General features: G+C 45.3%; 1 protein-coding gene across 1 annotated transcript in view; it reads right to left on the bottom strand.

Annotated features, from left to right (window-relative positions):
• The window catches only part of CEP83 (centrosomal protein 83), a gene marked incomplete at both ends in the record, with an annotated part of 93,113 nt that overhangs the window by 42,949 nt on the left and 36,057 nt on the right, over nucleotides 1–14,107 (bottom strand). The window contains one exon of the mRNA XM_080706245.1: nucleotides 1,152–1,403. Within this exon, the coding sequence (XP_080562371.1) occupies nucleotides 1,152–1,403 (252 nt within the window). The remainder of the gene's footprint in view (nucleotides 1–1,151; nucleotides 1,404–14,107) is intronic.

Below are 14,107 nucleotides of genomic sequence, written 5' to 3'. Positions count from 1 at the left end.
GAGGAAGAAAAACCTCTGGGTTCCAACCCCAGTACCACAACAAACAAACAAACAAACACAAAACAATCCTAGCTGGGCATGACGGCTCATGCTTGAGGAAGATTGCAGGTTCTCGGCCAGCCACAGGCTTTCCATAGCTTAGCAAGATCAACAATGAAAAACAGGGATGGAAGCAGAATGCCTCTAGAGTCAATCTCCAGTAACCCTCCCCCACCCCCCAAGAAAGAAGGCTTAAGAATTTTTTTTTTTTTTTGGGGGTACTGGGGATGGAACCCAGGGGCATTCTATCTCCGAGCTACACCCCCAGCCCTATTTTTATTCTTTAGTTTGAAACAGGGTGTTACTGACTTCATAGGGTTTCACTAAGTAGCTGAGACTGTCTGTGAATCTCGATCCTCCCGTCTCAGCCTCCCAAATGCTGAGATTACAAGCGTGCGCCACCACGCCCGGCTGAGAATTGCAAATTTAAGAGGACAAAATAAATCGAGACATTAAAAAACCTGGTTTACTTGCTGTATGTTAGGCACCTAATACTAGGAGGAGTAAGCATGCCTGAATAAAATGGAAACCAAGTTTTCATAAGGCAACACCTACAAAAGCACTAGCTTGGTTCTGCTAACGCTCTGCTCTAATGAACCTAATGGACTAAGAAAAAATGATTCAGTACAAACTTGTGTTAGTAGACAAGTTAAATTCTATCACTCTGGCAAAAGGCTGTCGTAAGATATATAAGTATGGTATTTCTGTTCCAATAGGACTTAGGATTTTGCAATTTTAAATCCCACTCGAAGGACTTCATGAGCTCAGAAGAAATTATTCTTTCTGACTGGAGATGATGTTTAGTCTTGAGAAACTCAAATAAATTTGGAAAAGTTTCGCATATGCTATTCTGTGGCATCAGAAGGGTTAACTCATTTCAGATAGGTGTCTTTGTCCCCCAGAGAATAAATGTTCCTTTGTAAATGAGGTAGCATAGCTATTGCTTATGAATCAATAGCTTTCTTCTTTACAGAAATACATACTCCTGGGACTCTACAAATGCGTCAGCATTAGATCGGTGAACATACATTTATGCTGTAAAAATCAAAGGCCCGTCAATTGTATTTTTTAAAACTATGCCGGAGTCTACCGGGAAGCAATTAAAACCTTACCTCCAGGGATCTGAGCGTAGCCTGCATCTCAGCCAACTGTCGCACCTGTATTCTTTGGACGTTTTCTACCTGAGCACCAGAATTCTCTTTTTCAGCCCTTAATTCTGCTACTTCAGCCTCTAAGCCTTTTAATTTTTGAGACAAATAGACTTTTTCTCGAGCAAGTTGATCCACTTGTTTGTTGTCTCTGGTGAGACCGACACTAAGCAGCTGGTTATGCAGCTCTTCTTTATCTTTCTGCAGCCTTTCAATCTAATGATAATTTGAAAGAAAGCATGCAAGCTTAAATTATTGAATTTTCAGTCATGAACATGCTTTACAAGTCAGTAAATTAAAATTAAAAACTGCACAATATGAAAGCTCAGGTGGCGAAATGAAGTAAAAAGGAAAAAACTCTAATATGTCACGTTCTTCCTTCTGTTCTCAGCACCACTCAAATTTGAGGGCAAGGCTTTGTCCTATTTTCCTTCTGTCCCCATGGCGTAGAGAACAGGGCTTAATCAACCACTGCCTAAAATTCAAAATTATAAATAATACTATAACAATAATTACTGAAAAATACATCAAGCAGGTTAAAACTCACTGGAAAATAAATGATAGGGGCTTGTGTAAGACCAATATACTGGCTACCCTTAAGATTTTCCTCACATGATTCTAATTCTTGGGCTACATCTATACTAGTAAAATGATTTCAAAGCTACTAATTCACACAAAATCTACTTTCCATGTAAATACTTACAAATATGGTTAAAGTTTTGTAATGATAGCTGAATATTTATATTAAAATCTGAATTGTAATGATGGCCTAATTCACATTCCCAAAGTGGGTGATACTGCCCCTTCCTGGAGAGTGCTGAAACGAAATATAGACACAAAGGAAAGGAAAGTCTGTTTATCTGTTTAAAGGAGGTAGATTTTGGTTTTTATTTTTTTAGTTTCTGAAGTGCGGCCGTGTATGTTTGGGAACCTCTGGTGATTTTCAGTTCTATTAGTCCAGGCTATGTGTTGGAGTCATAGAGAACTTGTAGAGCAGACTCTTGTGGGCCCCAGAATAATTTGGCTTTCAAAGGGCTTCCCAATATCAGGCATTTCAGAGACTCCTCCTTCCTAGGGAGGAGACCAAGCAATCAGGATAGGACAAGAACTTTCCATTTTACTTTTATCTCTCCTGCTATCTGTACCCAACCACCACCAACTCCACCTCTGTTGTTAACCATAAGCTTTTTCGCACCGTTCAAGAATGAACCCAGAGCCTTGCACATACCTTTGCACACTACCTCTGAGCCGTACCGCCAGCCCCATCAGCTTCTCATGTTAAGTTTCTTTTTATATATTGAGTTACCTCATATGAATCAACAGAAGCGGAGAATGCAGCTGTTTAAAAGGGAAATTGGAGGCGGGTGTGGTGGCATACACTTGTAATCCCAGTACTTGGGAGGCTGAGATAGAAGGATGACATCCCCATCAATGTAGTGAGACTCTTGGCAACCTAATGAAACTATGTTTCAAGTTAAAAAATAAAATAGGGCTAGAGGTGTGGCTCAGAGGTAGAACTCCCCTAGGTTTAATCCTAGGACCACAGTCAATCAACAGAAAATTGGAAATGACTGATCTAAGCAAGACCAGGGACTCGTAGCCAGGATGTACTTTGGAGGCTTGCTCTAACCCAAAAGAACACAGAAGAAAAGTGCTTTGAGATTAGAGCAAAAATTGCTCAAGAGAAGTGACTGCTCAGAGATATCAGTAAGTCTAGGAAGTACAAGACGTCCATCTCAAGGAGAGGGTATGTTTCCCTCATCTGCAAAATGAGAGGTTCAACTAAGAACATTTTCAATTTTTACCATGTAGTGACTCCAAGTTTAGTTTAGGACACAGTGAACTAAAAGACATCAAGGGGAACACTCTAGAGATAGCCAACATGCAATTCCCCTCATCCCCCCAGAACAAAACTTATCCGTGAAGGTACCCATAAACACTTGGCGGTAAGCCCTCAAAAGCTCAACTAACAAGTCTTATTTCTCCTCCCATTCCTCACATACAGCCATTATCCTCAAGGGGTTTGATCCTTTACCTTTTCTCCTCCATTTTTTTTTTTCCTTCAGCTCCCTGCGTAACTTTGTACAAGTTACATTTTCACCCTAGCCTCAGTATAAATGAAGAGCTTGGGGTAAATGATCATTACTTTCACATAAGGTAACTGAAACACACATTGTTTTGCTCTGTTGGTACCAGGAATTGATCCCAAGGGTGCTGTACCTCCAAGGTACATCCCCAGCCCTTTTAATTTTTATTTTGAAACAGGGTCTCCCCTGAGGCTGTAACTGAGGCTGGTCTCAAACCTGCAATGCTCCTATCTCAGCCTCCCAGGTACTGGATTATAGATGTGTGCCACCATGCTCAGCATACACAGGGCTTTTGCTGTTGTTGTTTGGGAATTCCAGGGGTTGAGCCCATAGCTTTTGTGCATATTTGGTGAACACTACCACTAAGCTATACCCAGGCCCCCAAATACTGTTCAATACTTCTATCACTAGAAGTGTAGTAATTCATCTAAGGTTAGCAGTCAATGTGTAACTCAGGTGCAGGCAATACTGCTCCCTCAAGTGAATACACCAAGCTAAGTGCTCAACATGTAAAACCAACAGTAACACTAACTTCTCTTGCAGTACGCTTTTTACATACAGGGTCACACAGCTAATGTTCTCAACTAGCATGCTTCCTGTATTACTGCTTTCTCCAGAAGTTTTGAGAGGTATCTGTGAGATACTGAAGAGCTGCAGCTCTAAGACTGGGTGATAACTTGGTCACTGCCTTCTAAATTCTGTGTATGTATTCAGCCACAAAATAAATATTTGTGGGCTACTTGCTATGCAGCTAGCATGGTTTTAGGAAGTAGGGATACAACCCAACAGACAGGCAAACACAAGCCCTCAGCAGTCAAGGAGCCTCTTCTATTAGTCACCGCAGTGCCACCATGGGTCTCATTCGTCTGGGCACAGATCCGAGGCACACCCTTTGCTCTTTCCTCACCCCCACTCTTAATGGGACCCACAAGCCATTTTGCTTGATGTCCTTTATTTGTTTTGCTCTCAGTTTTTTTCTATATTTCTAAAGGGCTTGCTTTTTCTGAACTTATCTTCTATGGCATTTAACCATATCTGCCTGTATTGCAGGTATCTACATTTCCTTTACACTCTTCTACAATAAAAACTTGCTCGACTGGGTAATACAATATATTAACCAATTTTACTTTTCTAAAAGTTGAAGTACAGAAAAGGGACAGAAACAGATCATGGATTAGAAAGAATAGATGATTTCCTTCTCAGAGGTAGATAACACCACTCTAGTTCCCAAAGGCCTACAAAGAGAAGTAGTTCATCTGATTACTGCACCCACCTTTGTTTTTGACTCTTATGACACAGCAGAGGGAAATTAGTGAACATCTGAAATCAAACTGCCTAGCATTTTTTTCTTTTAGTATTTTAAAGATACTACTAAAGTTGTATTTTCTTCTGGCTTGCATTATTTCCAAAAAGAAGTATGTTGTCAATGTTATCTTTGTTCTTCTGCACAAACCACACTCCCATTGCTTTTTTCAAATTGGAATTTGTATTTTCAGATAATAGGTTCACAAAGAATTACTGTAAGGAATAAGAGATCCTGTGTTCAACTGACACTGTCTACCCAGTGGTAACATCTGTCTTTGTAGATTTGATCTTGAATGTCCTTTCAACACTTAGTAGACTTATCTAATAAAGTCATCCTTACTGGGAATTTTGTTTTTTAGACCCTGGGAGTTGAACCCAGGGCCTGGCGCATGCTAGGTAGTTGTGATAGTTTGTGCCTTTTGAGGAACTGATCCAGTTAAACTGCACTGCCAAATTTATACTAGTAGAGTTGTTCACAGGATTTTTTTTAACCCTTTTAATGTCAGCAAGGTCATGAGAGATGTACTGTTTCATTCCTAATTTGTGTCTCTTGTCTTTTTGTTTTATCTTCCTAGAGAATTGTCATTTTATTAATCTTTTTAAAGAATTAGCTTTGTTTCATTGACTTGCTCAGTTGTTTTCGCTTTCAGTTTGACTTTGACCTTATTGTTATTAATTTCTTCTGCTTTGCTTTAGTTTTATTCTGATAGACTTTTTCTTGGTTCTTAAGAACAGATCTTAAATTGACTTAGTGGTTCCCTTTTCTAAGGTAATCATTTAGCTCTATAAATTTCCCTCTCAGCATTGCTTTAGCTGTGTTGAAAAACTATTTATGTTCATTTTAATGTATTTTTGAAATGCATTATCATGAAAAGTTCTGCAGTGAAATTTTCCTTTTGAACTCAAATTATTTAAATGTTAAAAATTTCCCTCTTGCCGGCGTGGTGGCGCACGCTTGTAATCCCCGCGCTTGGGAGGCGGAGACAGGAGGATCGCGCAGGTTCGAAGCCAGCCACGCGTGCTGGCTTAGGAGACCCTGTTTCCAAATAAAAATGTAAAAATAGGTCTGGGAGTGTAGTCCGGAGGTAGAAGGGCTTCCAGAACTCACCCTATATGATTTCAAGTTTTACAAGTTTGCCGAGGTACATTAGAGCCCAGAATATTGTCCATCTTGAGTATATTCAGTGGGCACTTTTAAGAGAACGTGTCTGGGTTAGATTAATTAGATTGCATTGGGTCAGAGCACTGTCAAGTTTTTCTATATCCTTGCTGATTTTCTAGTCGTCCTATAATGTGCTGAGACAGGGTGTGAAGTTACCGACTCTAGTTGTGAAGCTGTCTCTTTTCATAAGTTCTTTCATCTTTGCTTCTCATATTTTGATGCTCTTTTGGTGCATACACATTCCTTTGTCTTGGTCAAGTTTTGTCATTATATATTATTACATAGCAGGAATGAAGAATTCCACAGTAAACTGGATTTACTCTGATATGACTGATATCATAGCTTGAATGAAATGTAGAAATTGTAGATTTAGCTCTTTTTGCTTTTTTTTTTTTTTTTTTGCGGTACTGGAGATGGAACCCAGAGGCATTCTACCTCTGAGAAACACCCCTAGCCCTATTTTTTATTCTTTATTTTGAAACAGAGTCTCACTGAGTTGCAAAGGACCTCACTAAGTAGCTGAGGCTGTCTGCAAACCTCGATCCTCCTGTCTCAGCTCCCAAATGCTGGGATTATAAGCGTGCGTCACCACACCCAGCTTGCCCTTTCTTGATTAGCAAATATAATGACAAATATATTTTCTTTGCTCTGAAATCTACTCTATTCACATAGTTAACTCCTGCTTTCTTTTAATTGATGGCTATTTATATTTGAGGTTTCCTGTAGACAGCATACAGTGGGGCTTTTTTAAAGCTACTCTGTAAATTTCAACTTAGAATTTCTGTACTTAAGCCATTTACATGTACTATAACAATATAAATCAATTTTTCTTTTCTTCTCTGCTTTCTTTTTCTTGCCTTCCTGTTGGTTGCTTAAATATTTTAAAATTTTTATCTAATTAATTACTTATTTGGTACTGGAGATTGAACCCAGGGCATTCTGCCTCCAAGCTACATCCCTAGCCCTATTCTACTTATTTAATTTTGAAACTAAACTCCTGAGGGCCTTGCTAAATTTTTTAAGCTGACCTAGAATCCACAATCCTCCTGTTTATCCCAGCCTCTCAAGTACTGGGATTACAGGTGTGTACCACTGTACCCAGCCTTACTTTATGTTTTGAATGTATCTTCTTATTGATAGCTTGCTTTCTTTCTTTTTTTCTTTCTTTCTTTCTTTCTTTTTCTTTTTTTTTTTTTTTTTTTTTTTTTTTGGTGGTACTAGGGATGGAACCCAGGGGCATTCTACCTCCGAGCTACACCTCCACCCTATTTTTTATTTTTTATTTTGAAAATGGGTCTGAGTTGCAAAGGGCCTCACTAAGTAGCTGAGGCTGTCTTTGAACCCCAATCCTCTGGTCTTAGCCTCTCAAATGCTGGGATTACAAGCGTGCGCCATATATGTATAGATACATACAACTTCTTAGTTATATAGGGACCACTTCATCAATGGAAATGTTATGGGTTTAAAAAAAAGAACACTGCTTTCTATATTTTGTTTCAGTTTTAGTTGGAGCCTTAAAGTAAATCCAGTCCCTATTACTCCAAGCATGGCCAGACTTCTTAGATTTAAACCCTGGGTCTAACATTTGCTAGCTGTGTGGCCTTGGGCTAAAATAAAATGGTAAGGATGATTATCTAAATCCCACAGTTGCTAACAGGATTCAAAGAAGTATATTTTGTTAATCAGCACTATTATTACTGCAGTCGGGCACTAATGGTTGGAATACATTAATGAGTATATACCATGCATCACGAATTATGGCAAACATTTTGCAAATGAAGTTTCAAGTTCTCAATTTTTAGTCTTAAAATCACTAGATTAAGAGCCAGGCGTGGTGGCGCACACTTGTAATCCCCGCGCTTGGGAGGCTGAGACAGGAGGATCGCGCAGGTTCGAAGCCAGCCTCAGCTGCTTAGTGAGGCTCTCAGCAACTTAGTGAGACCCTGTTTCCAAATAAAATATAAAATAGGTCTGAGAGCATAGCCTGGAGGTAAAAAGCCTCTGGGTTTCATGCCCCCCCCCCATACCACAAAAAAAAAAAAAAAAGAAAAGAAAAAGAAAGAAAGGTATGGTGGAGCACACCTGTAATTCCAGTAGTTGGGAGGCTAACACAAGGAGGATCACAGATTTGAGGACAGTCTCAGCAGGCAGTAACACTCTTATCAACCTAGTGAAACCATGTTTACAAATAAAAACATAAAACAGGGCTTGGGATGTGTAGTTCAAAGGGAGAATGCCCCTGGGTTCAATTCCCAGTAACACACACACACACACACACACACACACACACACACACACACACACACCAATAAATCAACTTTTTATATTTCTCCAAAAACAATAACATCAATACTATGATAATGTTCTTCCATTTACCTTTATGCACTATAATTGATTCTTCCTAAATTAATGGTGTGGTATGTTTTATATAAAAATATCTATCATTAATACTGAGATGGTATCATTTAAATTATATAATCAAAGTCCATATTTTAATTTATTTGGGAATAAATAAGTTAACAGTTATTTCTGTCTATTCCTTGGCTTTTCTTAGACATGTATACTTGGGGGAGGGCAGTTCTTAGAGCTGCATACTCGCCCTCAGAATAGTTATAGAAAGATCAAGGGATGACATTATAAAAAACGGTTGGGAATGAGGTGACATTCAGTGTTTTAAAGAATTCTAATCAGATTGAGAAAAATAATGATAATAAGATAAATACCTTACTCAGGCAATAAGAGTTACCCTTGCTAGTAGAGGTAATAAAAGAAAAATAATGGCAACTAATTTAAAAAAGAAAAGGCGGGCCGGGCGTGGTGGCGCACGCTTGTAATCCCTGCGCTTGGGAGGCTGAGACAGGAGGATCGCACAGGGTAAAAGCCAGCCTCAGCTACTTAGCGAGGTTCTCAGCAACTTAGTGAGACCGTGTTTCAAAAAAAAAAAAAAAAGTATAAAACAGGTCTGGGAATATAGCCCAGAGGTAGAAAAGCCCCTGGGTTCCACCCCCAGTACCACAAAAAAAAAAAAAAAAAAAAAAGGGAGAGAAGGAATAAGAGAGGAAAAAAAGAAGGAAAGGAAGGAAGGGTAGAGGGAGGGAGGGAGGGAGGGGAGAAGAGAGCCAGGAAAAGAGAATCAGAAAACGAAGCAATGAAGCAGTGTGAATGGTAGGAGCTAGATGGAGATGGGGCAGGCATGGCCGCATGCCCTGTGGAGACCAGCCCGTCTTTGCTAAGCACTCATCTGAGCACTTTTTAATTTTAATTTGCTAAATCCTCATACCTCTATGAGGTCGGTACTTTTACTGACACCATTTAATAGAAGAGATGGTGCATATGGAAGTCTAGTCAGTTCCCAAGGTTATACTAACTGAATATTTAAAACATTTGAAATTTTTACATGTAAAAAGATTGGGCTTTGAGATCTTCTCAACTTTCTTGCATAAAAATCGTTGAAGAGTAAATTTTCACAAAGCCTTCTAAAAGACTGCCAAAACCAATCCTAGAGAATTCCTACTGTTAGGTAATTTCATTTTAATTTGAGAGACTTCTGTCTAGTTTGATGTGAATCCACAGCAATCTGAGAAATCAGAAAACTTGGGATATTTTAGACAAAGGACCATCTGGTACTAAAGCAGGACTGACAATTAGAACTTCAGAAGCCAGGAGGACAAAATGAAAGTATTTTAACATAATTCATGATGTCTACTGATGTATATATCAGGATAAAGACCAGAACCAGAGCAAATTATCAATTTTGTGCAACCAGTGCTACAAGAAAAAGGAAGGAAGGGAGGAAGAAAAGGAGGTAAACTGGCATCCTCGGGGACCCAGGAAAATTTTTTTTTTTTGCCACAGGAATGCTGGCTTCTCACCTGAGCCATAAGAGTCAAGGAAGATCTCAGTCAATTTTAAAAGCATTATAGAGCCGGATACTGTGGCGCACACCTATAATCAAGTACTTGGGAGGCTGAGACAGGAGGATCACAGGTTCACAGCCAGCCTCGGCAACTTAGTGAGGCCCTCCTCAACTTAGTGAGAGCATTTCCAAATAAAAAATAAAGTTGGTCTGGTGGTGTAGCTTGGAGGTAGAATGGCCCTGGGTTCAATCCCCAGTATCACCATATAAAAATAGCATGATGGAAGAATCTCAGCTCAGCACCTTGTTACAATGCACTGTCACTTTACTGGATTTTCATGCAAAGCAGGGCTCCTACTCCTCTATCTCCTGAGAATTTAATATTTTCCCACTGAATTATTCTTGGTTCTTCAACTCAAACCAGTTTACCAGTTCCTGTACCAACAACTCTGCGTTGCCTTCATTACCACTTTTAGAATAATACTAGAATCCTAATAACGTAACAAACACACACCAGTCTTGAGGCAGTCGTGGACACCACAGGGACAAAGAACAAATGCTCTTCTGGACCTGAAATCATGGCTTGGTAGCTATTCAAAGCACTGTGTGTGCATTTCCCTGTTCTCCCACCTATATCATTAGCTGTTAAGAGCGTGATACTTACCTTTCCCTACCCCCCCACTCACTAATTCTCCAACAGTCTTACTAGTCTCAAAAGCCCAGGTGTATCATTAAGGCCAGGACACCTCGCCATAGCTCTCCCAGGACAAACAACATCAAGGAAAAAACTAGTGAGGAGTCATCAGGACAGCACATTCCCAGGGACTTTACCTTACTGCCTGGCGTGACTTGCATTTTCTTCCACTCCCCACCTATGTATTCTTCTAATAGCTACAGCAATTCATCCTTATCGCAAGACAGAGATGTTTATATAGGAAGCAACAAGGACTGGGGATGTGTAATATTTGGCACCAGGATGATTGGCCAGCTAAAAATGTCTTTGAAATGTACCTTTAGCCAGTTAACATTCCTAAACTCTAGTCTACCCCTACCATCCTTCTTTGTCCTGGGAGCCAGCAGGACGCTCTCTGGTCAGGGCTGTATCTCCTTTCTGCCGAAGCCAAAAAGTTTCAACAGTCTTGTTGCCATCTCAGCTGTGCCTCTGTCCAGTTCTTTCGGCGGAAGGCGCAAGCTGACTCACTTTAGAATAATGATTACACGCAACTTCAGCACCTCATCTGTATGAAGTCTCAACCTTAACACGTTCTTAGAGCCAAATGCATCAAGAAAGCATACTGCTATCTTTTTCATAAAATGAAGATATCTTCTTTCACACCATTAGTTCATGAATTCTTTTTAGTTTAGGATATCATGAGTGACAGGTTTATCTCTGAAATCCTTCTCGAAAAAAATAACTTTAAAAATTTTCTAGAGACCCCTGGAGAAACCAGGCCCAGTAAGACGCTGGGTTCTGGGCGGGGCCGAGCACAGGGCACGCCAGCTGGGGCCCGGGTCGCGGGACTCTGGGCCCCGGCCGAACTGCGCGTAGCACGCCAGACCCCTGGAGAAACCGGACCCAGTAAGACGCTGGGATCTGGGCGGGGGTCGCGGGCTGGGCACGCCAGATGGGGTCCGGGTCGCGGGACTCTGGGCCCCAGGCCGAACTGCGAGTAGCACGCCAGACCCCTGGAGAAACCAGTCCCAGTAAGACGCTGGGTTCTGGGCGGGGGCCCGAGCACAGGGCACGCCAGCAGGGGCCCGGGTCGCGGGACTCTGGGTCCCGGCCGAACTGCGCGTAGCACGCCAGACCCCTGGAGAAACCAGGCCCAGTAAGATGCTGGGTTCTGGGCAGGGGTCGCGCGTGGGTCACGCCAGCTGGGGCCCGGGTCGCAGGACTCTGTGCCCCGGGCCGAACTGCGAGTAGCACGCCAGACCCCTGGAGAAACCGGGCCCAGAACAGAAAAAGATAAAGAAAAATATCTGAGAGGTGGTAAGAAAGCCGTTATGGATGCCAGGACACTGGAGATGCAGACAAAACTTATCTAAATGCACTGGAACTTATGGAAAAATTCGCCGTGAAAGAGGACTGCTATTTCTCTATATTGGTAAGAATCTCAGACATCACATATAAGGAGAGAGTTTAGCGGAGACCAAGGAGAAATGCGGTGTTGAAAGAGTTCTCTGCGATGGTGGTGGAGACTTGTATTCAGGAGAAGCAGAAACCGGATCTTACCAACTTTATTTTTTTGGAGAAATTACACCAAATGTCGAATGCTACCATCACGCATGCTTAGGAACACTGGACAACATTCAGAGTGGAAAAAGAGCCTGGGAAGGATTTGAAACGGTGGAGGCAGTGGCAATGCCAGTGGTCAATATTCGGGGGAGGCAGAGATCTGATACATTACAACTGGAACCTTTGAAATAATAACCACAGAGACAGTGATCGGAACCTGCTGAGGGGTCAGGCGGGCGCCGGGGCCAGTGGCCGACATCGGAGCTTGCTGTGAGGCAAGGCCACTACTGAGGCCTCCGTGGCCAGGATTGGAACCTGCAGAGGGGTTAGACCGATGCTGGGGCCAGCGAGGCCGGCATTGGAGCCTGCCATGATACAAGGCTTGTGCTAGGGCCTCCGAGGTCGGGTCCGGAACTTGCTGAGGGGTTAGGCCGGTGCTGGGGTCAGCGAGGCTGGCATCGGAGCCTGCCGTGAGGCAAGGCCAGTGTTGGGGCCCCCGAGGATGGGACCGGAGCCTGCTGAGGGGTTAGACCGGTGCTGGGGCCAGCGAGGCCGGCATCAGAGCCTGCCATGAGGCAAGGCCGGTACTTGGGCCTCCGAGGCCAGGATAAGAGCCTGCCGAGGGGTTAGGCCGGTGCTGGGGCTGGTGAGGCCGGCATCGGAGCCTGCCTTGAGTCATGACCAGTGCTGGGGCCTCCGAGGCCGGGATCGGAGCCTGCCGAGGGCTTAGGCTAGTGCTGGGGCCAGTGAGGCCGGCATCGGAGCCTGCCGTGAGGCAAGGCCGGTACTGGGGCCTCCGAGGCCAGGATAAGAGCCTGCCGAGGGGTTAGGACGGTGCTGGGGCCAGCGAGGCCGGCATCGGAGCCTGCCTTGAGGCATGACCAGTGCTGGGGCCTCTGAGGCCGGGATCGGAGCCTGCTGAGGGGTTAGGCCTGTGCTGGGGCCAGTGAGGCCGGCATCGGAGCCTGCCGTGAGGCAAGGCCGGTACTGGGGCCTCCGAGGCCAGAATAAGAGCCTGCCGAGGGGTTAGGCCGGTGCTGGGGCCAACGAGGCCGGCATCGGAGCCTGCCTTGAGGCATGACCAGTGCTGGGGCCTCCGAGTCCGGGATTGGAGCCTGCCGAGGGGTTAGGCCGGTGCTGGGGCCAGCGAGGCCGGCATCGGAGCCTGCCGTGAGGCAAGGCCAGTACTGGGGCCTCCGAGGCCAGGACAAGAGCCTGCCGAGGGGTTAGGCCGGTGCTGGGGCCAGCGAGGCCGGCATCGGAGCCTGCCGTGAGGCAAGGCCGGTACTGGGGCCTCCGAGGCCAGGATAAGAGCCTGCCGAGGGGTTAGGCCGGTGCTGGGGTCAGCGAGGCCTGCATCGGAGCCTGCCTTGAGGCAAGGCCGGTACTGGGGCCTCGAGGCCAGGATAAGAGCCTGCCGAGGGGTTAGGCCGGTGCTGGGGCCACAAGGCCGGCATCGGAGCCTGCCGTGAGGCATGACCAGTGCTGCGGCCTCCGAGGCCAGGATCGGAGCCTGCCGAGGGCTTAGGGGGGTGCTGGGGCCAGCGAGGCCGGCATCGGAGCCTGCCGTGAGGCAAGGCCGGTACTGGGGCCTCCGAGGCCAGGACAAGAGCCTGCCGAGGGGTTAGGCCGGTGCTGGGGCCAGCGAGGCCGGCATCGGAGTCTGCCTGAGGCAAGGCCGGTACTGGGGCCTCCGAGGCCAGGATAAGAGCCTGCTGAGGGGTTAGGCCGGTGCTGGGGCCAGCGAGGCCGGCATCGGAGCCTGCCTTGAGGCAAGGTCGGTACTGGGGCCTCTGAGGCCGGGATCGGAGCCTGCTGAGGGGTTAGGCCGCTGCTGGGGCCAGTGAGGCCGGCATCGGAGCCTGCCATGAGGCAAGGCCGGTACTGGGGCCTCCGAGGCCAGGATAAGAGCCTGCCGAGGGGTTAGGCCGGTGCTGGGGCCAGCGAGGCCGGCATCGGAGCCTGCCGTGAGGCAAGGCCGGTACTGGGGCCTCCGAGGCCAGGATAAGAGCCTGCCGAGGGGTTAGGCCGGTGCTGGGGCCAGCGAGGCCAGCATCAGAGCCTGCCTTGAGGCATGACCAGTGCTGGGGCCTCCGAGGCCGGGATCGAGCCTGCCGAGGAGTTAGGCTGGTGCTGGGGCCAGTGAGGCCGGCATCGGAGCCTGCCTTGAGGCAAGGCCGGTACTGGGGCCTCCAAATCCGTGATCGGAGCCTGCCAAGGGGTTAGGCCGGTGCTGGGGCCAGCGAGGCCGGCATCGGAGCCTGCCTGAGGCAA

Source organism: Muscardinus avellanarius (assembly GCF_963383645.1).
Source record: "Muscardinus avellanarius genome assembly, chromosome: 11".
Lineage (NCBI taxonomy): Eukaryota > Metazoa > Chordata > Mammalia > Rodentia > Gliridae > Muscardinus > Muscardinus avellanarius.
The sequence above is the reverse complement of the archived record's forward strand: the minus strand, read 5'-3'. Positions and strand labels throughout refer to the sequence as shown.